Source organism: Eumetopias jubatus, unplaced genomic scaffold, assembly GCF_037043125.1.
Source record: "Eumetopias jubatus isolate StellerSeaLion01/CBP00866 unplaced genomic scaffold, mEumJub1_p1.0 scaffold_6, whole genome shotgun sequence".
Classification (NCBI taxonomy): domain Eukaryota; kingdom Metazoa; phylum Chordata; class Mammalia; order Carnivora; family Otariidae; genus Eumetopias; species Eumetopias jubatus.
The window spans coordinates 94,065,705-94,091,715 of NW_028274812.1; the positions used below are offsets into that span (position 1 = coordinate 94,065,705).

General features: G+C 39.3%; 1 protein-coding gene across 3 annotated transcripts in view; it reads right to left on the reverse strand.

Annotated features, from left to right (window-relative positions):
• Positions 1-26,011, reverse strand: part of PRIM2 (DNA primase subunit 2) — a 318,527-nt gene that overhangs the window by 4,810 nt on the left and 287,706 nt on the right. For all 3 annotated transcript variants that reach the window (XM_028097748.2, XM_088023933.1, XM_028097745.2), the window contains exon 13: positions 6,550-6,618. In XM_028097748.2, coding sequence (XP_027953549.1) covers positions 6,550-6,618 — 69 coding nt within the window. The remainder of the gene's footprint in view (positions 1-6,549; positions 6,619-26,011) is intronic.

Sequence of the window (26,011 nt, forward strand, 5' to 3'; positions counted from 1 at the left end):
CCGTATTAGCTTGGAAGTCCTGAAGTACTGTAAAGGATATGAAATAAAACCAGTATAGTTGGGAGTCCAGAAAAAGGAAATGGGGGTGGAGAGGCCTTTATAGGCTACATTGTAAATTCTGGATTTCATCTTTAGAGCAATTGGGAAGCCCTTTAAGATTTGGTGGTGGTGGTGGTGGTGGTGGTGGTTGTTTTAAAGCAGTTTACTGAAATAATCATATTCCTCTGTTTTAAAGATCATTCTAGCAGCTGTGTGGAGGGTAAAGAACTGGAAGGGTGCACATGTTGTAGATGCTGGGAAATGAGTTAGGAAGCTCCTGTGATCCAAGTGAGACGTGATCATGGCTTCTAGCCCAGCAGTCTGATATCCACAATAATGACCCTGAGTTATTATAAAAAAGCTGAATTGTATTTGCTATATCCTGTTTAAGATTGCAGGAAAATGGGCGCCTGGGTGGCTCAGTCGTTAAGCGTCTACCTTCGGCTCAGGTCATGATCCCAGGGTGCTGGGATCGAGTCCCACATCGGGCTCCCTGCTTGGCGGGAAGCCTGCTTCTCCCACTCCCCCTGCTTGCATTCCCTCTCTTGCTGTCTCTCTCTGTCAAAAAAAAAAAATCTTAAAAAAAAAAAAGGTTGCAGGAAAATGTAGAATTTAGCAAGATTTCTGTAAAGATTTATATAGTGGGGAAAAAAATTATGCTCAGCTATTTGGAAAATAAGTATCAAGAATGACTCAGTGCCTAAAGAGGTCTATTTCTAAGGAAACAATTTTCAATTAAAATTCAGAGATGAATATACACAAGGCCTAGTATTTTCATTTACACAGAGAGTATGCCAAAAGAAAAAACATACACTATAGTATAAAACATTGCTCCCTAAAAACACTGAGGAAAATGCATTTCAAGCAGGCCAGACTTTGGTATCTACTAACTGAATCTCAAGCATTTGCTGGAATCAACATGTTTTCCACACAATGACCTTCACACAAACAGAGGTCTCATGTTTCTGCCACAGCAAATGTAGTTTGAAGGAATGGAAGCAATATTGTTTTACCTATGGGATATTTGGGTTTTTAATCAAGAGGTTTTGCAATGACAGCTTATAATGAGGCAGCTGGTATTACCAAAAAAGCCATATGGAACTATCATAGCACGGCTGTAAATGGGATCAATTAACTGGTTCATTTTCAAAACTTTCATCAAAATGAGTTTGATCAGAGAGTCCGCAGGAAAATAAACATAGCTTTAAAAATATTTTTTAAGGGGGGGGCAGGCAGGATGGCAGAAAACACAATAAAAACATTCTATTTTGAAATTAAATGAGAAAAAATAATAGGTATCTCATGAATTCAAACAGCCTTTTTATTCCATTGATTTTTATGTAGCTTAAGTTGTACGTGGGAGGATTTAGACATATGTCTTTTCAAAATCTTCATTAATCTAAGGCAAGTTTAAAATTGGCCATAGTAGTAATACTCCTATAAGAATGAGATACTACAAAAGCAGATCTGAGAACTAAAAAAAAAATTCTTCTTACTTTTTGGTGATTATGTCACCAACTCAATGTTTCAATCTAATTTTCACATCTTATTTAAAAACAAGGAAGGAGGTTGACTAATAGACCTCAATTTGTGGAAGTTCTGAGGCCTCTTAATTAAAAGAAGGGTCCACACATAATTAAGAACACATATGAAATTAAACCTTTCAAGCTGAGCAAGCAAATTAAGGAATATGGTCTTTAAGGAAAAGAGTCATGCAAAACTGGTACTGAAAATACCAAATGAACAGGGCTTACCTGGTAAGATTCCTATACTCATAAAACTAATGAGAACTCGTGCTTGTCTCCTATTTCACTGATGTCTATTTAGTCCTTCACATTTTGTGAAAACAAAGTTTTTATGTTTTGAAATAACAGTAATATTTTCAACAGTTAGGTGTAGCAGAAGATGAGACCCACAGCAGACCAGAGGTGCTAGGTCCAGATCTCCCACTTACCAGCTGTGGCACCTCAGGCAAATCATACAGAATCGCTAGGCTTCGGATTTTTTTTTTTTTTAAGATTTCATTTATTTATTTGACAGAGAGAGAAAGATCACAAGTAGGCAGACAGGCAGGCAGAGGGAGAAGCAGCCTCCCCACTGAGCATGGAGCCCAATGCAGGGCTCGATCCCAGGACGCTGGGATCATGACCTGAGCCAAAGGCAGACGCTTAACTGAGCCACCCAGGTGGCCCTTGGATTTTTTTTTTTTAATGTAAACTATGATGGCTGGATCATGAATCTAGACACAAAATGCTAGTGACCTCAACAGTCATTATTACAAATACAGTATTGGATTCCACAGAAGCACACAGTCATGGTTAGGCTCATCATAAGCTTTTATGAGTTACCTGACAGTCTGGTTCAACTCCAAGTCCGTCCCTTATGAGCAGTATGACCTTACAAAGGTTGCTCAGCTTCTCTAAACTTCATTCGTAAATGGAAATAAAAATAGTATCTAGCTTAGTACTGTAGTGTGGATCAAAAGAGCTAATGTGGCCAAAGTACTTAGTGCTGGGCCGGGCATGTGTTAAAGGTTCTACAGATGTTGGCTGCTAGTACTATATTCATTCTTGGTAATATTATAGGGTATATTTTTCCTATGAAATATTTTATAATGTAAGAAATTCTGCTATTATATAACTACAACAGAAAAATTATTTCATGAAAACTAGGAAAAACAAAAGTGAATAGCATGGTAGCGGATGACAAATTCAATAAACGCAACATCTATTTGGGGAGGGTCATGGACGGATCCTTTTGAAACCCAGTAAGAGACTTCCAAAAACTGCACATATATACTCACAGAAAAAAATGTCTCAAGAAGTACATGGACTTTCAGGTCTATTCTTAGATGTCTGACCTAGGTTAGGAAGCCATGATCAGGACCAGTGGTTGCCAACAGGGGGGTCCATGGGCAGATGTGTTCTGCTGACTTGTACAGGGTCTTCAAACTTGTCAGTGTGAAGGCCCCTAATGGGACGTGAATTCATCAGCACACCATAGTTCCTCCCGTATTCTATTAATCACAGCCACCTACACTTTTCTGGGTTATCTGCCTGACCTCCGTAGGCTTCTTTGTGACCCTTGCTTTACACCTTTCAGAACCTACTAGTAGGACTTATACAGGCATACTGTGTTTTACTGCATTTTCCAGACACTGTGTTTTTGAAGTGAAATTGAAGATCTGTGGCAACCCTGCAGCTGAGCAAGTCTATCAGCACCATTTTTCCAACAGCACTTGCTCACTTCATGTCTCTGTGTCACATTTTGGTAATTCGCCCAATATTTCAAACTTTATGATTATTTTTGTTATGGTGACCTTTGATGTTACTACTGTAATTGTGCTGGGGCACCAGAAACCATGCCCATACAAGATGTCAAACTTAATTGATAAATGCCGTATGTGTTCTGACTCCTCCACTGACTGGACATTCCCCCATCTCTCTCCCTTTCCTCTGATTTCCCTATTCCCCGAGACACAACAATACTGAAATCAGGCCAATTATTAACCCCAGAAGGGCCTCTCAGTGTTCAAGTGAAAGAAAAAGCTGCCCATCTGTCACTTTAAATCAAAGCTAGAGGTGATTAAGCTTAGTGAGGAAGGCATCTTGAAAGCTGAAAGAGGCCAAAAGCTAGGCCTCTCGTGCCAAACAAACAGCCAAGTTGTGAATGCAAAGGAAGAGTTCTTGAAGGAAATGAAAACTGTTATTCCAGAGAAGACACGAATGAATGAAAAGAAAGCAAAACAGCCTTATTGCTGATGTGAGAAAGTTTTCCTGGTCTGGACAGACGATCACACCAGCCACAACATTCCCTGAAGCCAAAGCTAATCCAGAGCAAAGCCCTAACTTTTCAATTCTATGAAGGTTGAGACAGGTGAGGAAGCTACAGAAAAATAGTTTGAAGCTAGCAGAGGTTGGTTCATGTTTAAGGAAAGAAGCCATTTCCATAACATTGGAAGTACAAAGTGAAGCAGCAGGTGCTGATGTAGAAGCTACAGCAGGTTACCCAAAAGATCTTAGCCGAGAGAATTCCTGAAGGTGCTACACTAAACAGCAGATTTTCAGGGTGGATGAAACAGCCTTGTATTTGAAGAAGATGCCATGTAGGACATCTTTCATAGCTAGAGAGGAGAAGTCAGTGCCAGGCTTCAAAACTTTCAAGGATAGACCGACTCTCTTGTTAGAGGCTAATGCAGCTAGTGGCTATAAGTTGAAGCCAATGCTCACTGACCATTTTGAAAATCCTAGGAATAATCCTTGAGAATTATGCTGAATCTACTTTGCCTGTGCTCTATAAATGGAACAACAAAGCTTGGGTAACAGCACATATACTTACAACATGGCTGACTGAATGTTCTAAGCCCACTACTGACACCTACTGCTCAGAAAAAAAAATTCTTTTCAAAATATTTCTGCTTACCAGGGGCACCCGGCTGGCTCAGTTGGTAGAGCATGAGACTCTTGATCTAGGGGTCATGAGTTCAAGCCCCATGCTGGGCATACATTACACTGACAATGTACCTGCCTACCCAAGAGCTTGGAGATGTATAAATTTAATGTTATTTTCATCTCTGCTTAACACAACATCCATTCTGCAGCCCATGGATCAAGGAGTCATTTTGACTTTTGACTATAGCTGCCATACACAAATGATTCCTCTGATGGATCTGAGCAAAGTAAATTAAAAACCTTCTGGAGGGGCGCCTGCGTGGCTCAGTTGGTTAAGCATCTGCTTTCGGCTCAGGCCATGATCCCAGGTCCTGGGATGGAGCCCCACGACAGGCTCCCTGATCAGCGGGAACCTGCTTCTCTCTCTCCCTCTGCCCCCTCCCCGTTTATGCGCACTCTCGCTCTCTCAAATAAATAAATAAAATCTTAAAAAAAAAAAAAAAACCCTTCTGGAAAGGATTCATCATTCTAGATCCCATTAAGAACATCCGTGATTCATGAGAAGGGGGTCAAAATACCAACACAATAGGAGTTTGGGAGAAGATGATTCCAACCCTCACTGATGACCTTAAGGGGTTCAAGGTGTCAGTGGAGGAAGTACATGCAGATGGAGAAATAGCAAGAGAACTAGAATTAGAAGTGGAGCCTGAAGATGTGCCTGAGTTGCTGCAATCTCATGATAAAACTTGAACAGATGAGGAGTTACTTCTTATGGATGAGCACAGAAAGAGGTTTCTTGAGATGGAATGTACTCTTGGTGAAGATGCTGTGAAGATTGTTGAAATGACAACAAAGGATTGAGAACATGACATAAACTTAGTTGAGGAAGCAGTGGAAGGGTCTGAAAGGACTGATTCCAATTTTGAAAGAACTTCTACTGTGGGTACAATGCTATCAAACAGCATCGCATGCTATAGAGAAATCATGCATGAAAGGAAGAGTCAGTTGATGTGGCAAACATCTTATTTTTCAAAACTGCCACAGCCACCCAACCTTCAGCAACTACCACCCTGATCAGTCAGCAGTCATGAACATGGAGGGAGGACCCTCCACCAGCAAAAAAATTGACTTGCTGACAGCTCACATGATGGTTAGCATTTTTTAGCAATAAAGTATTTTTTAATTAAGGTGTGTACATTCTCAATGACATAATGCTATTGCACAGTTAATAGACTACAGTATAATGGAAGCATAAATATTACATGCACTGGGAAACCCAAAAACGCATTCAACTCACTTTACTGTGATGGTCTGGAGCCAAACCCAAGGTATCGCCAAGCTGTACTTGGCGATACCATGTCAAAAGGGTACTGAGAGAAGATGTACTGTACTACAGAAGCATGTCAAAAGAGGCTGACAAGACAAAAACCAACACATTTCCCTGATTCCCTTGCAGTTAGGGGTCCCACATGTAACTGAGGTTCTGCCATGCAGGTAAATAGGAGATTTGGGAAGCAAGAGTAACATGGAGGGGGCAGCCACAACTAAAACAATCAGATTTTCTACAGGGAAGATGGCAAAAGCCTCTGGTTTTTCTAGGCACCTCGGGTAACTATGCTAGATCTATTCCAAGAGTTGCTAATTAAGGCCTAAATCTGGCCCACTGTTTTTGTAAATAAAGTTCTACTGGAACACAGCCATGCTCATTCATTTATATATTGTCTATGGCTGCTTTTGACTACAACAGCAAAGACGGGCAGTTCTGACAGAGACCATATGGACAATAAAGTCTACAATTTTTACAAACTGGCACGTTGCTGAGAAAGCTGACTGACCCTTGGTCTCATCCCTAGATGTGACATGGTGGGTGGAGGATTTAGTAGGTTTTCCCACTGGGTAGCTTCTCCTAGTTACAATGTTTTTGGTTCTGGAGCATCCTCGTTTTAATTTTCTGGCCCTTCCATAAATTTTATAAGCTACCTAATACCATGTAATAAATCCCTTGCTGGTGAAAATAGCTGGAGTGGTTTCTATTGCTGCAACTAAAATCCCTGAATGAACCATGGAGTAACAAAAAAAACCCAAAGAATTAAGCCATAAAGTTTAAAAATGGACTTACATTATGTATCATCTCGAAGTACTTCTGACAGGCCACTTGATAATGCGTCCCTTTTACTAAATCCAAGATCTAAAATGCATGGGAAAAAGAGAAAGCAAAATTAGAAACGAGGTTTCTCTAAACCACTGTAGCTCACGGTTGTGGACCTTTTCATAATCTTTATTCCAGACAGGAAATGCATTAAATCATGGGGTATGTTGTACTTCTGCAGCCTGGACACTGTGATAATGCTGACATTATACAGTCGCTGTTTAGGTCAGCATTAAACCACAGATGACAAGAGATAGTCAGTGATCTTTCTGACCTACCAACTGTGAATTTCAATAACTTTACCTTGACAACAAGATGAAAATAGATCCCAGTATTATGACTTTGACAGTTATTGTCAGATCATATTGCAACATCTCTTCCAAAATTATAGATATAAATTTAGTAATCTAAATGGTGCATAAAGCAATCAAGTATACTATTTAGATTTTTATTTTCCACATTACCAGTTTATACAGATGCAGTCTAAAATACAGCTGTGTACCCATCAGGAAAATTTAATGTAAGCCCTTTGGACGAGTATCTTTGGAAAGGGAATGCTTTTGCCTTCAATCAGATTTGTTCTTTTTTTTTGAAAGGAAGTTATTTCTAGTAAAGCTCAGCAGAATATGAGAGTGAATAGCCTATTCTGAACACCTATTAGGAACATCAGCCTATCGTTTGTAAATACAATTTTCTTTCCAATTCTACTTCATGTAATCTCTTTGGAGCGGGACGAACTCCCATTCTTATCAGCCAAGTGCAATGCCAGTTGAAATTCGTAAAGTTTCATCACTCCCCTACCCCAGCAAATAAATAAAATACATATTTGGTCTGTTTATCAAACACAGTAAAATGCAGGAATTAAGAGATAGCCTAAAATGAAGGGAAATAAAATTCTGGAGAAATGTTCATTTCTATCCCTTTTCAAAGGGCTGACCTTCCTGTGACAACAAGAAATGTACATGAAGCCTCAAATTCCTGCTATCCACATTACTGAATATAGTTGACATCTTTTGACAGATACACAAAATTATTACAGTTATGGAGTGGGCATCATACAATCCTGACAAGAATGTGCTTAAAAGAACTGAACTGTTTTTCTCTGATTGTCTTATAGATTACTTTTATTAAATCCTATATGAATGACCTATGTAAATGCCAACCAATCACAGCACCCAGGATCCTGCCTATTTGACCTGTTCATTTTTCTTGAATTATTAGAGCAGAAATGAAAAATAAATCCATTTAAAATGAATGGCTATAAATCTTTTAAAATGAAGAAAGTCACAAAGTTTTCAAAGTAATTCTATACATAGATATTCAAATTGTGTTGAGGTGAACTTGCAACTGATTACTGGCAAACATCAATGATACCAGGAAGGAATATCTGTGAATTGCAATTTTGGAGAGGTACAGTCTTCAAACTTTAAATGATACCATAAATGACCTGAAGAGAAAATGAACTCATAGAAATAAACAAAAAGCTCACTGTGTGGTATATAATAAAGCTCTTTTATGTAAAAACAAAATAAATCCAACATTATATTCTATGCATATACATACTGGAGAGATATATATTTAAATATATATGAACTTATACACATATATTTAAGTATGTTCCTTGCAAAGTAAATATGTAACATTATATATACACATTATAATATACATGTTTGGGAAGCATGCTATAAAGTCAATACTTATAAGAAACATTTAAAAAATATCTAGTTGGGGGCAATTGGCTGGCTCAGTCAGTGGAGTGTGCAACTCTTGATCTCAGGGTCGTGAGTTCAAGCCCCACGCTGGGCATGCAGCCTACTTAAAATAAATTAATAAAAATATCTAGTTGGGTGACATACACATATGTAAAAAGTTACTAAAGAAAACTGACATATAAGCCACAGAATGTAAGAAAAGCTTATGTATTTTGAAATTTTAGGTTCCATCAAAAGTAAATTTAGATTAATCACATTAATCCCCCTGCTCCACTCTCAGAGAAGGCTCTTCCTTAACCAAAATCATTTAATTTTCCTCTTCCTATTTGCTTTATCTTTCTAGGATGAATTTTTATTTGGAAACTTCTTGCAAATCCATAAATAAATCATTCAACCATCATCTATCCTTAAATAACTTTATTGATGTTACAGCATACTTGAGGTAAATGAAAGTTTCTGCACATATGTAATGGTATATGAGGAAAAAAGACAACAGAGTGTTTTTCATTGGCTGGAAAAGCTACTCAAAGACAGACACATTTAGGCCTAAGGAGAGGATCTAGGGAAGGAAGAAGTAAACCAAGTAATAGAGATGTGGGGACAACAAATCCAGGGGAAAGACTGCTTTGAGGCGATTAGGTATTACTGGAAGGTATTATCCTCATTTCAGAGATGAAGAAATATATCCTCTTAAATAGGAGTGTCTATCTAGAGAGTGCCATTTATTGTGAGAAGAATTTAAAAATTTAAAAATCCTATGCAATTTGTGATTTTGTTTTCCTTGAGAAGAATATGTAGACCAAAACTCAAAAATCCAATAACTAATAAACACACGTACTTGAATTTCACATTATGATCTAAATCATAGAGACATAGGAAGAGAAAAAAGAGAAGAAAGAGAAGGATCTTGTGGACCAATGAATGAAGTCTGGCTTTTTCTCTGAGTAAAATGGGGAGCTACTGCAATATTCTTAGCACAGGAGTGACACGACCGAACACTGTTAACAGGATTATTCTGCCCGCTATATGCTGGGAACAAACTAGAGGGAGGAGGGATCCAAACAGGGAGCTCTTTACAAGAATCCAGTAAACAGATGATGCTGGCTTAGGTAAGAGTAGTGGTTAGAAGTGGTCGCATCCCCACCTACTGGCTGTAACTGTTTTTGAAAAACAGCTGTTCTACACAAAAATGCTTAATAGGAACCTATTCCCTGATGTTTTAGAGTAAGCCATTACCTCTCACTCAACCCCTCCCCTCTCCAACTGATTTCCTAAATAAAACTAAGTAGCTAAAAAGCTCAGTAAAATGCAATATATAAATAACAAACCATCATTTAAAATAAAGGTAGAGGGCGCCTGGGTGGCTCAGTTGGTTAAGCGACTGCCTTCGGCTCAGGTCATGATCCTGGAGTCCCGGGATCGAATCCCACATCGGGCTCCCTGCTCGGCGGGGAGTCTGCTTCTCCCTCTGACCCTCCCCCCTCTCATGCTCTCTCTCTCTATCTCATTCTCTCTCTCAAATAAATAAATAAAATCTTTAAAAAAATAAAAATAAAATAAAGGTAGAATGCCAAAAATACCACTTAAAAGTCATTAAACAGTGTAGGTAACAAACAGATACTTCTTATGCAATAGGCTGTGAGTAGGACCCCTGAAGTCTCTCAGTGTCAGCAACACCTTAGATGCACACCCCCTCTGCGGACTTCAAAATACCCGGCAAGTGATTCTGATGTTCTACCATATATATATGAAGTGCAACTTGGGACTTTTTCTGCACCTAGTTTTCTCAAGTTCTGATATCAATCTCACTAGCAAATGCTATACTAAGATAGTCTATAGGTATGTTGAGGATGGTGCTGATATCATTTGTCAAAGGGCTGGATGACTCCAAGCAGGAAAATACAAAGCTAAAAATCAAGAGAAAAGAGAATTGAGCTATCTGCAAAGCACCAAAATTTGTGAAATAGGGGAAAAATAGAAACTTGGCAAAGAAACACCAAAATCCAAGAAGGACAAACGCCTGAGGTAGACTGTGGAAAAGAATTAGAGGTCAGGAGCGAAGTTCTCACAGTATGTTCTACATATCCTCGAAAAGACTCTCTGCTTTTCTGAAGGTGGACCACTTGTGTGTTAATGGGTAGACGCTGGAAATGCTCCCTGCTAAGTCACTATGGCTGGACAGAGACAGTTAAGCGGTGATTGTTCACACGCAAGATGACTCTGTTATTAAGCCATCCTTATTCTTTGAAATTCAGGTTCTTAGCAACGGTTGGGTTCATTTAGAATTTAAATTTTGTGTGTAGTCATAACTCAAGTAATCTTTTTTTAGAAAGTGCTAAGTTCTAACAGAAGAGCACATGTCCCAGGCTAGTGGACATATATGCTTGACTTGTAGCCAGACAACTGGGAACCTGAGAAAGATTTAGGATTTAACCAAAAGTGGTGTGCTTTTCTTTGAAACCAAAATTTTTCTTTGATGTTTTCAAGAATGAAGAAATATTGGCTGTGGTAATATTTTATAATGTGTCAAATTTTGAACTTACCTTCCTAAGCTTGCTCTTGTTAAAAATATGCTCGGGGGGGGGGGCCATGGGGAGTTAGTTTATATGTGCTTGTTTACATATATTTTTTGTGTTGGAATCATAATTTGACATTAACAAATTTTTAAAGATTTTATTTATTTGAGACAGAGGAGAGAGAGAAAGAAAAGGGGGGGGAGAGCGAGCGAGAGCGAGAGCTGGGGGAGGAGCGGAGGGAGAAGGACAAGCAGACCCCGCGCTGAGCGCTGAGCGCAGAGCCCAGCACAGGGCTGGGCCCCACGACCCTGAGGTCGCGAGCTGGGCCAAAACCAAGAGTCTGAGGTTCAACTGACCGAGCCACCCAGGTGCCCCGACATTAAAATTTTTTAAAGAAAATAAAATTCTGTAGAGAAGTCAGAATGAAGATGTAGTTAGGCAACAGTACTTTTTGACAGCGTTCATTTTGCCAGATAGCTTCTGAAGGGTCAAGCCTCCATCCTCCTAAATTGGCCTTTCCTTTTCCTAAAGGGATGGCTCCACAAGGCTGGAGTTCAGTAGGCAGGGACTGGCCAGAGAAAGTCAGAAATAAAACAGGGGAGGGAAACTCATCAAAAGGAAGAAATGTAAGGAGGAGACAAAAAGAAACAAATAGAGGGGCGCCTGGGTGGCTCAGTCGTTAAGCGTCTGCCTTCGGCTCAGGTCATGGTCCCAGGGTCTTGGGATTGAGACCCATATTGGGCTCCCTGCTCCGCGGGGAGCCTGCTTCTCCCTCTCCCACTCCCCCTGCTTGTGTTCCCTTTCTCGTGCTCTCTCTCTCTGTCAAATAAATAAATAAAATCTTAAAAAAAAAAAAAAAGAAACAAATAGGAAAATGAAAGGACCAGGTAGAAGAAAAGTGTAGAAAGCCAGAGGAATGAGGTTAAATGAATTGGAGTCCACAGCTTACTATTTACATGGCCTGTAAACATCAAAGTGTAACCCACAGCTCACAAAAGGTGTTTCATATTCCAATCTGGAAGAGCAGAGCATAGCACGATTTCCTCTGGTATAAGCCAACGTAAGTATCAATTCTGATGCCTAGGTTAGAAATCTTTCTAATTCTGCTTTAGAAAAATATAACCGGGGGGGGCCTGGGTGGCTCAGTTGGTTAAGCGACTGCCTTCAGCTCAGGTCATGATCCCAGGGTCCTGGGATCGAGCCTGCATCGGGCTCCCTGCTCTGTGGGAAGCCTGCTTCTCCCTCTCCCACTCCCCCTGCTTGTGTTCCCTCTCTCACTGTGTCTGTCAAATAAATAAATAAAATCTTAAAAAAAGAAAAGAAAAATATAACCAAACAATTTGAACAACCATATCAAATAAGGCTTATTTGAAAATACAAAATTACTTAAAGAAAAAATTTCTAGGAAGATTTAAGACTATTGCTCAGACAGCAATTTGACTTTGACTTTTAAGTCAAACTTTTAAGTGTAACAATCCATTTATTGTTCTATTGTAGTTCATCAGTAATCAAAAGGCTAAGAAAAAATTAAGAGTAGTGACATCAAATTACTCTATTTTGGTAACTAATATTCTTTAACTTTGCTCTCTCTATATTTTGAATTATTTTTTTATCGGCTGACTAAAGTCCACCATGAAGAATATTAGATTTTTTTAAAAAAAAACAATACCCTTTGTCATCTTTACAAGAAAACATCACTATCTGCATATGCCAAGTTAGGTAAAAGCATTAATTGCACTTCATCTACTACTTCATCCTCAAGGCAAATAACTGTTTTGGTTTTGAATTCTAATAAACTGGTTAACCAAGATACCCCTGCAGTAGAGGAAGGAGGAGCAAATTAGTTGATATTTTTCTTATGTGACTGGCAATAGACCATAGCAAGTTGACAAACATGATATACAAAATATTGATGGGAAATCTATATGTACACATACACATATTAGATAGAAATATAGGTAACATTTTAGAACTTTGAGCCACACTTCCTTCTCTCTTCCTAATGTTCTCTACTATTCCCTGCCACCTGCAGCTTCCTCTGTGCCTTTTGCCTCAGTGCCTGCCAATGAGGTCCAGATGATTCTCTGGCAGCAGAACATAGCCACCTGCCTGTCCTTGGCCTCGGCGAGTGAGTGCCATACATCCAGGTGTGCTGCACTCACCAATTAGATATGCACTTATTCTGTCTCTAAATCAAGGTCATTTTCTGTCTTATTTAAAAGTGATTAACGGCTTGTTTCTTTCTAAAAAGCTCAAGCTTTCAAAAGTCAAGGGGCTGATATTTTTCCACTTCATTTCTAACCGTCCTTTATTTCAAAGGTGAAAGAGAAAATGTGGCAGAGAGGCAGAGTCTGGAACACTTTTGAACATTACTTTGCTCCTGTTTCTCACACACTCAGCAGAGCTTAGCCAGCCACCACCTTACAACTTTGCTGTGACCTTCAGTTATTGGCAGATCAGGAGAAAGTTTCCCTCTCTTGAAGATGTACTTTCATTCGTTTAAAACATTACATGGCAAGAATTTTCCCGACTCACTCTTCATTGTCTATAAACATAGCTATCTGAATCAATTCTACCTCCAAATGTCTATAAAAACACTTTTTTCCTCCCCATTGTTCAGGCCCTAATCATTCTCTTTTTTATTGCAAAGCTTCTTAACTTATCCCTTCTTCACTCTTCCAAAGACAGCTTCCAAACTGCCACCATAGTAACTTTTCCAAAATCAAATCTAATCCTGGCATGGCTGGCTCCCAAACTTCATCATGCTCCAAAAGGCCCTGTTCATCGGGTCCCAAGTCTCCCTTCCTGGGCCCCTCTCCTGCCCTGACTGGCCACTGGGGTCCTTACATTCTAGTCCAGTTTCTTCCAGTATATTCTTTGAAATTTTAGCTCACAAAATCCTACTGACTCAGAGGGTTTTCTCATCTAACGCATTTTTTGGTCTGGTTCAATCCAGAATTATCTAAGTTTTTTACAGCAGGGCTTATCAGGGTGGTGTTTCTCAAATTAATTTGTCTCCAGCACCTGTTTCCACACTTCTCCCAGGACTAGGGTTCCTCAAAACACACCCAACAACCTTGTCCATACACACCTCCCCTAAGTCTTATCCTATTTCCTTGTCTTGTCTAGTTTCCTCTGACCACACCTAATTTGTTCACTGTCTCCCTGGCTAGAATATCAGCTCCATAAAGGCAGAGGTCTTGTGTCTTGAATAGTAACTGGAATATAGTCATCACCTTGTTATTTGTTACTGTTGAATGAACGCTGTTCCTTCTGCTTCATAAGTCTTGCTTCCCTGGGGAAATTCCTACTCGACTTTCAAACACAATTCAATGATCACTTCCTACAGTAAGCATTCCCTGAGGTCACGCCTCTCTCAGCAGTTCTTGGCCCTCGGATTCTACAGCTACCACTTTAAATGTATTTTTATTAAAGCACTTATCATACTTTATTATAGTGACTTATGCCTTTTGGCTCCACTAGACTAAAAGCTCTAAAACACAGTTTCTTAATCATTCTTTCCAGATTTGAACATATTGAAAACTCAGTGAGACATGTCAAGTGCTCAGTAAATGTTTACTGAATAATAAAATGTCTTTTCTCACCAAAGAAACTTACTTTTATTTAAATCAGTCTTAGTCACTTTTACCAGAACCTTTTCAATTAGTTGCCTTTTTCTTTTCTTTTCTTTCTTTCTTTGGGGGTGGGGGGTGGGGTGGGTGGTTGGTACCATAGGGAAAAAAATTACTAATTTAGTTCTTCCACAAGGCATTAACAGAGCTTGAGAGGGTTCTCCAGCCATATCTGAAGACTCTTTGGAAAAGAGGATGAAAATAATCTGTCACATTAACTTGAATCCAAATGTAGAAATCTCCCATTGCCATATATAGTTTCACACATGCAGGCAAACACAGAGCAGCCTCTGCCAACACCTCTCAATAAGCTTTCAGACATTCACCTGCTTACTCCACTCATTCAGCCCACATTCATTAAGCTCCTATAATGAACTCTAGGGACCGTGGTCAGGGGCTGGTTTTTTTTGGATGAAAGACAGCATCTCTGCCTTCAGGAAGGATAAAGCCACAATGAATCTAGAGGGGAGGACAGACAAGAAAACAAACAGGATGTTGCAGAGGGAAGGGAGGAGAGGTGCTCAAATAAACAGGATGTTACAGAGGGAAGGGAGGAGAGGTGCTCAAACAAACAGGATGTTGCAGAGGGAAGGGAGGAGAGGTGCTCAAACAAACAGGATGTTGCAGGGGGAAGGGAGGAGAGGTGCTCAAACAGGATGTTGCAGAGGGAAGGGAGGAGAGGTGCTCAAACAAACAGGATGTTGCAGAGGGAAGGGAGGAGAGGTGCTCAAACAAACAGGATGTTGCAAGGGGAAGGGAGGAGAGGTGCTCAAACAAACAGGATGTTGCAGAGGGAAGGGAGGAGAGGTGCTCAAACAAACAGGATGTTGCAGAGGGAAGGGAGGAGAGGTGCTCAAACAAACAGGATGTTGCAGAGGGAAGGGAGGAGAGGTGCTCAAACAAACAGGATGTTGCAGAGGGGAAGGGAGGAGAGGTGCTCAAACAAACAGGATGTTGCAGGGGGAAGGGAGGAGAGGTGCTCAAACAAACAGGATGTTGCAGAGGGGAAGGGAGGAGAGGTGCTCAAACAAACAGGATGTTGCAGAGGGAAGGGAGGAGAGGTGCTCAAACAAACAGGATGTTGCAGGGGGAAGGGAGGAGAGGTGCTCAAACAAACAGGATGTTGCAGAGGGAACAGAGGAGAGGTGCTCAAACAAACAGGATGTTGCAGAGGGGAAGGGAGGAGAGGTGCTCAAACAAACAGGATGTTGCAGAGGGGAAGGGAGGAGAGGTGCTCAAACAAACAGGATGTTGCAGAGGGGAAGGGAGGAGAGGTGCTCAAACAAACAGGATGTTGCAGACGGGAAGGGAGGAGAGGTGCTCAAACAAACAGGATGTTGCAGACGGGAAGGGAGGAGAGGTGCTCAAGCTTCCAAGGGATGACCCAACGGAGCAAAACTGTAATAAATAAGAATGATCAAGATAAAGAAAGGGGTAAGTACACCCAGACACAGGGAATAACACTCAAAGGAAGCACAGAAATTTGACAGCAAGGTGTCTGAGGCTGGGCAGAAATTAAACTATATTAGAAAGTTTACTTTGGCATAGTGTGAAGGACTCTCGGGGGGAAGAGGAACTGAAAATGAGGAATTCAAGTGACATGACATCCTAGGTAAGTAATGGAAGAGAGGGAAAAGAAAGAAAGAACAGATTTAAGAAGGCTCAAAACCAGGAAGGAATCTTGAATATTTTCCTGATTTCTGGCTTGAACACCTAGAGTTCCATCCACATTCCCTGGAGACTGTAGAGAGGACTCAGCAGTATGCTGTCTCCATCCGCCCTCCTCAGAACAAGGACACACATTTTTCCAGGGTCAGAGAGTGTCAACGACTGAAAGCGTGCAGCAGAAGTCCCCCTCAGCTGAGGAAAGTCATCTTGCTCAAAAGGCTGTTCCCTTCTGGAGAGCAGCCTGACCCAATGACTGGCCGATGAAGGGGTACAAAGGCCAAGAGCCCTACTCCAATTAGGGACAACTCTGCAGGGTCATCCCAGCTTCAGAGCTCCCTGAGGGATCAGCTAAAGGCCAACTTCTCCTTCTACCCAATCTTGCCTTCTTCACTCCCTGACAGATATTGATTCTGAGAGCGCTCCCCAATGAACGTCCTACACACAAATCACCACAGTGAACCAAATCTGTGACATAGTCCAGTTAATTTTTGCTTGTTAGTTTTTGCAGGGAGAGGGATGGGAAAAAATGTGAATAATGATAATGACAATAAGCTACGTATCAGATATTGTTCTAGTTATTTTACTTATCAGCTCTCTAAATCTCTTCATGTATATATGCAAACACATTAGAAAAAAGAATGCTGATAACTTTTTTTTTTAGATCTGAGAAGCCTTAGAGAATCTGATTAAAGTGTGAACCTCCTCAATTGGAAAATGTACTATGCCACAATTCACAAATCCTGAAATATTCTCACAAATCAGCCAACTACTAAATAGAAGTGAGGCTTTCTGGAAGGTGTATGACACTCAAATTTGATAATCATATTACATTAGTCCCTATCATGATTTTTTCCACACTATAAACATGCTAATACTGAAAATTTCTCCATTAATAATAGGTACCTAAAACAGCATTCTTTTTTTTTTAATTATTTTTTTTAAGATTTATTTATTTATTTGAGAGAACGAGAATGAGAGAGAGAGAGTACATGAGATGTGGGAGGGTCAGAGGGAGAAGCAGGCTCCTCGCTGAGCAGGGAGCCTGATGTGGGACTCGATCCTGGGACTCCGGGATCATGACCTGAGCCGAAGGCAGTCGCTTAACCAACTGAGCCACTCAGGCACCCCTAAAACAGCATTCTTGAGAAGCTTTTTAAACTGCCACCCAAAATACTGAATTCCTTAGTGCAATTTAAAACCAAAATTTGGATTAAAGGATTTAAGCTTTAAGGGAATATCAACAACTAAGTGAGCTTGGAATAAGGAGAGGAAGGAAAAGAGAAGAAAGAGGAAAGGGAAGAGGGGAGAAGTGACAACATATATGTAAAGTCTGCTTAGCAACTGGAGAAAAGTATTGCTAAACATCAATCCCATGATTTACTTAACTAATTAAAACTGTGCTTTAAGTATTCTATTTTTTTGCCTAATGTAATTGCAAGCCAGCTCAGAATCTCTATGTTCTATGATCTTTATGGAAATGATGAAAATATTTATACTAATTTAGTCGTTATTTTCAAGTATCTTACTTGTAAAAATAAGTGTATCATATCAGCTATTGAAACAAAATAAAATCTGTCACTTAAAGATTTTCTAGTCACTTTTCCAAGGACTAGAGGATTAAGAGAGAAATACACACATACATATGTATATATACATATATATATGCAAGAACTTACATACAAACAACATATATCCATGCATACATATGTGTGTATATATATAAATAAGTTTAGAAACAGAAACCAACATGAACTACATTGTAAACTAATGGGAAACAATACTAGCAGTCTGAAATGGCTTAAAGTTAAGCAGACCAAGAATCTGTAACACTTGCTGTATGAAGTAAGTTTAGTTATTTAATATTTTGGAGCTTTAAGTTTGCTTCCCTTAAGAAAAGGGGAGGAAGGCTCTGGGAGAATACTCTATAAAATACCTCTGTAAATATAATTGCTCATGTAATGAACAAATAAAATAATTATAGAAAGATAATTATAAACAGAGTAGTAAGTTTCTAAGAAAAACTATGTTTTATATTTTAACACAATTTTAATGAAAGTAAACTTCAGTAGGTTTGGTTAACAATGGCAAATGTTACTTGATTTTCAAAGTGATTTTTCTTTGAAACACCTTGAACAAAATTAATCTTCAAATGACCATTTATTTTCAATCTGTAAAAAAAGGAAGGATATACACAGAAATATATTTAGATATTCAGTAATTTTTATAAAGCCAAAAATAGAACCACATCCTCCTGACATCAAGTCTAATGCTCAATTTCCAAACTTTTCCTTAATGCAGTTGTAAGACTTACCAAGAACAATGTATGCATTTTCAACTACAAGAAAAGCAAAGCTAAATGCACAATCTAAGTACTGGTCTCATAAATCAGAAGAGATGTTCCTAGAGATCAAACAGAAAGAAAAGCTGCTCTTAAAAGCAGTTACTGTTCATAAAGTAATGGACAGACTGAATACTATCTACTGACAAGTACTTCTTACCTAAGAAAATCACAGGCATTTTAGGTAGTTCAGATTTATGCGAACACTGAGTAAGCAGTCATTGAGGTTTATCTTTGTCATAAAATCTTCTTGACATAGTGTTACTTCTCTCTCTTAAACTGTCCGTTTTGAAAGATTTCTTCATTAAAAGGCATTTGTCAGTTTTAGATTTAATATGGTCACTAACTTTTTGAGAACTCTTGTACTAGGAAAAAGAAAGGTTAACCAACCTCTCAAGAAAAAAAAAATTTTTTTACATACTTCATTATTTTCATATCACTATTAAGTTTCTTGAAAGTACCAATTAGATTTGCTTTTAAAATAATTATTAATGATTATGTGAGGAAAACTAAAACACATTTCCTTCCTCTCTTAAAAAAACAAAACAAAAATTATGGGGCGCCTGGGTGGCTCAGTCGTTAAGAGTCTGCCTTTGGCTCAGGTCGTGATCCCAGGCTCCTGGGATCGAGCCCCACATCGGGCTCCCTGCTCGGCGGGAAGCCTGCTTCTCCCTCTCCCACTCCCCCTGCCTTGTGTTCCCTCTCTCGCAGTGTCTCTGTCAAATAAATAAATAAAATCTTTAAAAAAAACCAAAAACCCAAAAATTAAAATAAGAGTTTCAAAAATATTAATATAGAAGTCTATTTGTAAATAATGTATCATTTCAATTAAAAAACTTGAAAAATAAGTAGCCTTGTCAATACTAATTTATGGGTCAATATGTAAAAGTAAATACTGGTTATAAGAGGTTAAACACAACTGTATCCTAGAAGCAAATATTAAAATATGATATGGAAATAGAACCTAATCACTCTAATATTTAACAGTCTCAAGTGCTCAATAGTTCTATGTAACTATTTAGAGCAGTGTTCTCCAAAAGAAATACAATGAATGACATCTGTAATTTTAAACTTTCTAGCTACAATTAAAAAGGCAAAAAGAAACAAATGAAATTTATTTTGACAACTTATTTAAATCAATATTGTTTACTGTCATTTCAACATGTAATCAATATAAAAATATTACTGAGATATTTTATAGTGCTCTTTTTTCACTTAAATTTTTGAAACCTGGAATATATTTTACACTTACAAGAAATGTACTGGGCTGACTCAAACTGGCTTCTAAGAATTGATTGTGCATTATCACTTTGCAAGTCAGGGTTTTAAAGCACTTTGGTAGTTTAAAATTGGCCACAGCAGGAGTACTTACATTAACAGCAATCAGCAAATGACATAAATCAAGGCTCCCCCGCCCACCCCAAGAGCTGGTTTACCAATACACCACGGCCTTCAGCATATCTCAGTTTGGACCAGCCACATATCAAGGGCTCAACAGTCATCACAGAGATTCTTGGATCAAGATGGTGGAGCAGGAAGATACTGAGCTCACCTCAACCCACAAACACACCAAAGCTGCAACTACATAGAGAACAACTCTCTCTGAAAACAACCTGATGAATAGCAGAACAGTTCTTCCACAACTAAAGATATGAGAGAAAGCTACACTGAGATGGATAAGGGAAGCAGAGACACAGTCTGGTCGGGACCTACACCCTAGGCACAGCAACCCACAAGTGGGAAAGATATCACAAATGCCAAGGTCCCTGAGGAGTTGAGGGGTTCAAAGCCCCACACTGGTCACTCCAGCCCTGGGGACCGGCACTGGAAAGACAATCCCCCATAACTTCAGGCTTTGAAAATCAGTGGGATTTAACTCTGGGAGGGTCAGGGGGTTATAGGAAAATAAAAGTATGCATACACACTCACTAACTCCACAACCCAGCACAGAGGCAGCAATCTGAAAAGCACTTTGGCATACGTGAAGGAGATTTACTGACTAATTTTGGACATGTGTCAGAAGTGAAGAAATCTATATGAACTTTATCTGGGATTGGAAGTGCTGAATACCATCTCTGATCAACGTTGCTGGCCCTGCTGACCCAGCCCCAGCGTTATCCTGCAAACCTGCCCACCCCAACAGATGCACCAACAAAGTGGCTCCTACCCCATCAGACCCAGTGGGTAGCGTCAGCCTGGAAGCAGTTCCTGCCCCAGGGGGCAGCCCCAACCATCAGTGCGCCTGCAACAGTCAGGACCCAGCTATAATAGAAGAGTGCCTGCAACCCATGCAGGGCATACCCCTGGTGTGCATGCTTCCGGTGACTGGGGTGATTGTGCTTATGGGCCCCAAATGACACTTTCTACATAAGACTACTCATTCAAGAATGGGAGATGCAGCTCATCTCCCTACTACACAGAAACACAATCAGGCAAAATGAAGAGACAGAAAAATAGGTTCCAAACAAAAGAACAAGATAAAACCTTAAAAAAAGAACAACAAAAAGGGGGAGATAAGCAATCTACCTGATAAAGAGTGCAAAGTAACAGTCGTAAAGATGCTCAATGAACCCAATAATGGATAAACATAGTGACAACTTCAACAAAGAAAGAAAAAAAAATGGAAAGTACAGTAAAAGGAATCAACAGAAGATTTCAGGATGCAGAACAGATCACCAACCTTAAAAAGGGTAGTGGGAATCACCCAAGCTGAGAAGCAAAAGAATAAAACATTTTTTTATAAAACAATAAAAGGTTTTTTTTATTTATTTATTCATGAAAGACAGAGAGAGGCAGAGGGAGAAGCAGGCTCCCAAGGAGCAGGGAGCCCGATGCAGGACTCGATCCCAGGACCCAGGGACCATGACCTGAGCCTAAGGCAGACGCTCAACCATCTGAGCCACCCAGGCACCCTAAAACATTTTTTTAAAAAATGAGGATAATTTCAGGGACCTCTGGGACATCAAGTGTACTAACATTCATACAGGGGTCCAAAATGGAAGAGAAAGGAGCAGAATATTTATTTGAAGAAGTAACAGTTGAAAACTTCCCTAGCCTGGAGAAGGAAACAAACATCCAGGTCCAGGAAGCAGAGAGAGGCCCAAGCAAGATGAACCCATAAGTCCACATCAACACACATAATTATTAAAATAGCAAAAATTAAAGATAAAGAGAATACTGAAAGCAGCAAGAGAAAAAGCAAGTAGTTATATATCAGAAAACCCCCATAAGACTATCTACCGATTTTTCAGGAGAAACACTGCAACCCAGAAGAGGGTGGCATGATATATTCAAAGTACTAAAAGGAAAAAACGTGTAAGGAAGAATATGCTACTTGGCAAGGTTATGTTTCAAAATTAAAATAGAGAATCTCCCAGACAAAAGTTAAAGGAGTTCATCACCATGAAATCAGCCTTACAAGAAATGTTAAAGGGACTTCTTTAAGCAAAAAAGTCCATAACTAGAAGAAACTTATGAAAAAATCTCACTGGTAAAAGCAAACACAGTAAAGGTAGTTGAGTACCACTTTATAAAGCTAGTATGAAAGTTAAAAAACAAAAATAGAAAAATCAACTATATCTATAACAATTACTTAAGGAAAACACAAAAAGTTGTAAGATAAGACTTCAAAAAAGTACATGATGGGGGGAGGGAATGTAGTGTTTTTAAAATGTGTTTGAACTTAGGCAACTATCAACTTAAAATAGATTTGCTCAATACATTGGTTATTATATATGAACCTCATGGTAACCACAAACCAAAAACCTCCATGTACAGTTCCTTGGAGCTCCTATCTGCTAGATTGGATGCTGCCCAATTCATCCATCACTGAATAAAGCCAGGAAGATCTTCAAAATGTACTCAGTTGATATTTGTTCAACAGGTTAATGGCAGCAGTGAGACCCAGAGACTTCTGATGGCTTTGGGAAAAGAAACACAAATGTTGATACCCATGAAGCCTTTGAGTTCCCTTTCTCACTGTTTCTGAAGGATGTGGTTAAGTTCCTCTTGGTTCTGAGCTCCACTCTCTTTGCTTTGAGCTCCTGATTTAATTGGCCTTCCAGTCCAGGATTAATGGGTCAATCTGGACTGAAAGAAGGCTCTAATAGAGAGCCAGTCCTTAGCCCTTGGTCAGCCCACAGTCCCAGTCAAGGGCTTAGCAGGTCAGCTTGAGCTGGCAGATGGTTACATCTAAAGCCTGAGTCCCTAGCCCTTGCTTCAGTCCAAAGTCCCCATTTGCTGGGGTATGATGGTTCAGTCCGTAGTTCCACTTCGGAAACTGCTAGTGGTGCACATCTAAGGCCTTCTCTTGGCCAACCATGGTACTATCTCTTTGGTTACTGCTGATGTCCACAGTTCCATTTCTTTGGTTACTATTGGTTTCTGTTAATGTGCACATGAGGTAAAATGATTAACAGATCTGTTGTTAATGGAAGTCACAGAAGCCAAAGCCACAAAATTGGTGAGTACAGATTAAGCACCCAAAAGCTGTTAGTCCCCACCACCTAACTCTAAGACTTCCATGCTAGGATAAACTGGTCATGGAATGGGTAAGATTGACACTAGGTCACCTGCCAACCTCAAAAAAATTTGCATGCAACGAGGTACATTGTAAAACAGCAAAAATCTCCAACCCAGCAGCAGACCCTTCTCAGGTATTAACTTGGCTCCAAGAAAACTAAGGCAACTAAAGAAAGGGGATCCTCATATTTCCAAAAATTGAGGATACTACCATCTGGCACAACTGCTTATTTTATATCTAAAAACTGTGGTCCCAGAAGCTGTACATATCTATAAAAATGGAAAAATCTAACTTAGACAACCTAGAATTAAAACACCTTTCTGGGGAACATTTTAATAGACCATATTGCTCCTTTAAAAAGTGCACTTGAAAGTAAATGTTCCCAAATCAAACAAAGAGGATACCTATTTTATTCAGTATGCAGAAGCCTTCAAAAGGCTTCCAGATTCCAAAAGAGCTTCTCTGAACAATTCAATGCAAAAGGCTAAGAAAAAATTAAAGACCCTAAGAAGCACTTAAAAAACTAAGACTGAAGTGACTTCTACTACCCACCCCACCCCGGTCCTACTTTACCTGAGTATTCAGAATCTACTAATCCTCTATCTGAACTGCTTTTCCATTCTGAAAAGACTTTTAACATGACCATAATGAAAAGTCTACCAAGTTAGTGGCTTTACAGATGCCCCCATACTTACTCTCAAGGACAGCCCCCATATAGGCCCCTCTCAGAGTGGACAGGACTCCAAGAGATTCTCAGGTAAACTGCTACCAGTTATCCCTTAAATGACCAAGGAGAAACTAAAATTAAAATTAGTGGAAAACCATGCCAAATTCTGGTAAATACTGGACCTACCCTCTAAACCCCACTCACTCTGGAACGTACAAATGGGATCCTGGGACTGGAAAAGCCAGTGAAGATTAAGAAAAATCTTAACCGGGACGTCTAAGTGGCTCAGTCAGTTAAGCGTCTGCCTCTGGCTCAGGTCATGATCCCAGAGTCCTGGGACTGAGTTCCACATTGGGCTCCCTGCTCAGCGGGGGGCCTGCTTCTCCTTCTCCCTCTGCCTGCCGCTCCCCCAGCTTGTGCTCTTTCTCTGACAAATAAATAAATAAATAAAATCTTTAAAAAAAAAACAAAAACCTTAACCAAAGTCAGCTCTCCTGGATCTCTTATCTGTAGTGCCCAGTTGTGAGAAGAAGGTAAAATTTCACACTGTCCCTTCCTTTCCAAATCTGGGCCCAGTGGTTATTGATCCTTTGTCCCTCACAGACAACTACTGCCTTCTTGTATGTCTCATTTTGTGTCCTGAGGACTTGTTAGCAAGTCACGTTAGGGGCCCCCAAAATACAGTGAGACAGAAATGATGTTTGCACTCCATGTGCAGTTTGGGCCCTAACTTTTCCAGGCTCTGAGAGGAACTGTCGGAGTCTTTCTCTTGACTATCTTTGGGAATGGCTCTGGATCTTGGAAGGGTCGTATCCTTTGTACTCTCTTTGGGGACATGTCATGCATTCATAGAGTTGTTCAATATTGCCAGAAATATTTACTGTTTGTCCCAGCTACAACCCAACAAGATTTTGAAAAGATTTTTTTTTAAAGTAGCTCTACTGACAGAAATTGGGCAAACTGAAAGCTAATACTCAGAGCCTGATAGGAACTTTTCTTTTTAGGTCTTGTCACCTAAGCTAAACACACCCAGAGGGAAAGACAAACATTCCAAAGGCAAAGCTCTAAATCTAGAATATAAAAATCTTTTGATTTCCATCTTCATTTAAGATCTTCTCCCTGATATAAACAAGCAAACTGAAGATTGTAGTTGCATGGTAGGTAAGGCGTCTGAAATCAGTTAAGTTGCTACCCAATTCACTGAAGAATTAAGAACTGTTCTTGTCTTATAAAATGGGTCTTTACAAGAGCAGAAAATGCAGTTCTAGAAGCAATTCAAAGCCTACCTCTCCTTTTTATCAATACCACAACCTGCCCTATTCATCTTAGAAAGCTGGTAGGTATTGTAAAATTCTGAATTCAGGAAACAAAAGCCCTTCTTGGAGGGAAGCTGATTCTTTCCCTGTGTCCTTGAAATGCAAATGTTCTACCAGGTCTTCTCCAGTAACTCTTCTGTAGGCCATCTCTTCAAAATGCAAACTTCAGGGAAGAATTCTTATCAGAAGATAAAAAAGGGGTTGTGGGGGGGCACTCCTCGAAAACTAGGCCTGTGGAAATCTTAAAAGTCTTCTCCACAAATATTAGTAAAAAAGCTTTAAAGGCATCTGAGCAGGTAACCTTAACTTACACCGTCTGCCACAAATACAATTTGGATCCAACTGCTCTTTTATAAACTAGTGAGTTTTGTATCATCATACCTGGCTCATGGCTAAAGTATTAGAACAATAGCAATACGGTATTTGCGTCTATCTATGTGTTCACGTGTGTTTATATATAAATGTTGTAGTTATGTCATATTTTTCTACCTCTGGATGGTACTGCCAAAATTAATTTGTAAAAGAGCTCTATTCAAATGGCTTAAAAAAAATAAGTGCTCATCATATTAAAAATGTCTAGACTCAGAAATACAACCGAATATTTTTCAAGTTCATCTGGGATCATCTTCAATAAATAAAAGCTAGTTTGTTACTCTAATTAAAATGGGTATGTCTTTAGAGTTATCAGCATCAACTAAGGCATATAACTTTTTTTCTTCCTGGTTTATTAGTCAAATAAGTTCCTATGATATGTTACAAAAATTTGTCAGCCAGAAAAATAATTTAGTATGAAGTCTAACTTTGATTAATGTCTTGTGAAATTTTCAAGAGTAATCTAAATATATTAAAAAAAATGATTTAGAGAGAGGTAAGTGGGATAAGAGCTTACAGATAAACTTTTCGGCAATGATTATGTTTAATGGTATGTCTCCTTGAATAGTTTCCCTAAATCTTTTTGGTTACTTGAAAATTTAGAGCTTGGCTAAGTTAAATGATAGTTACTGAATATCTTTATCATTTCTAAATAAGATAAAATAATGAAACATTAATTACTGAACACA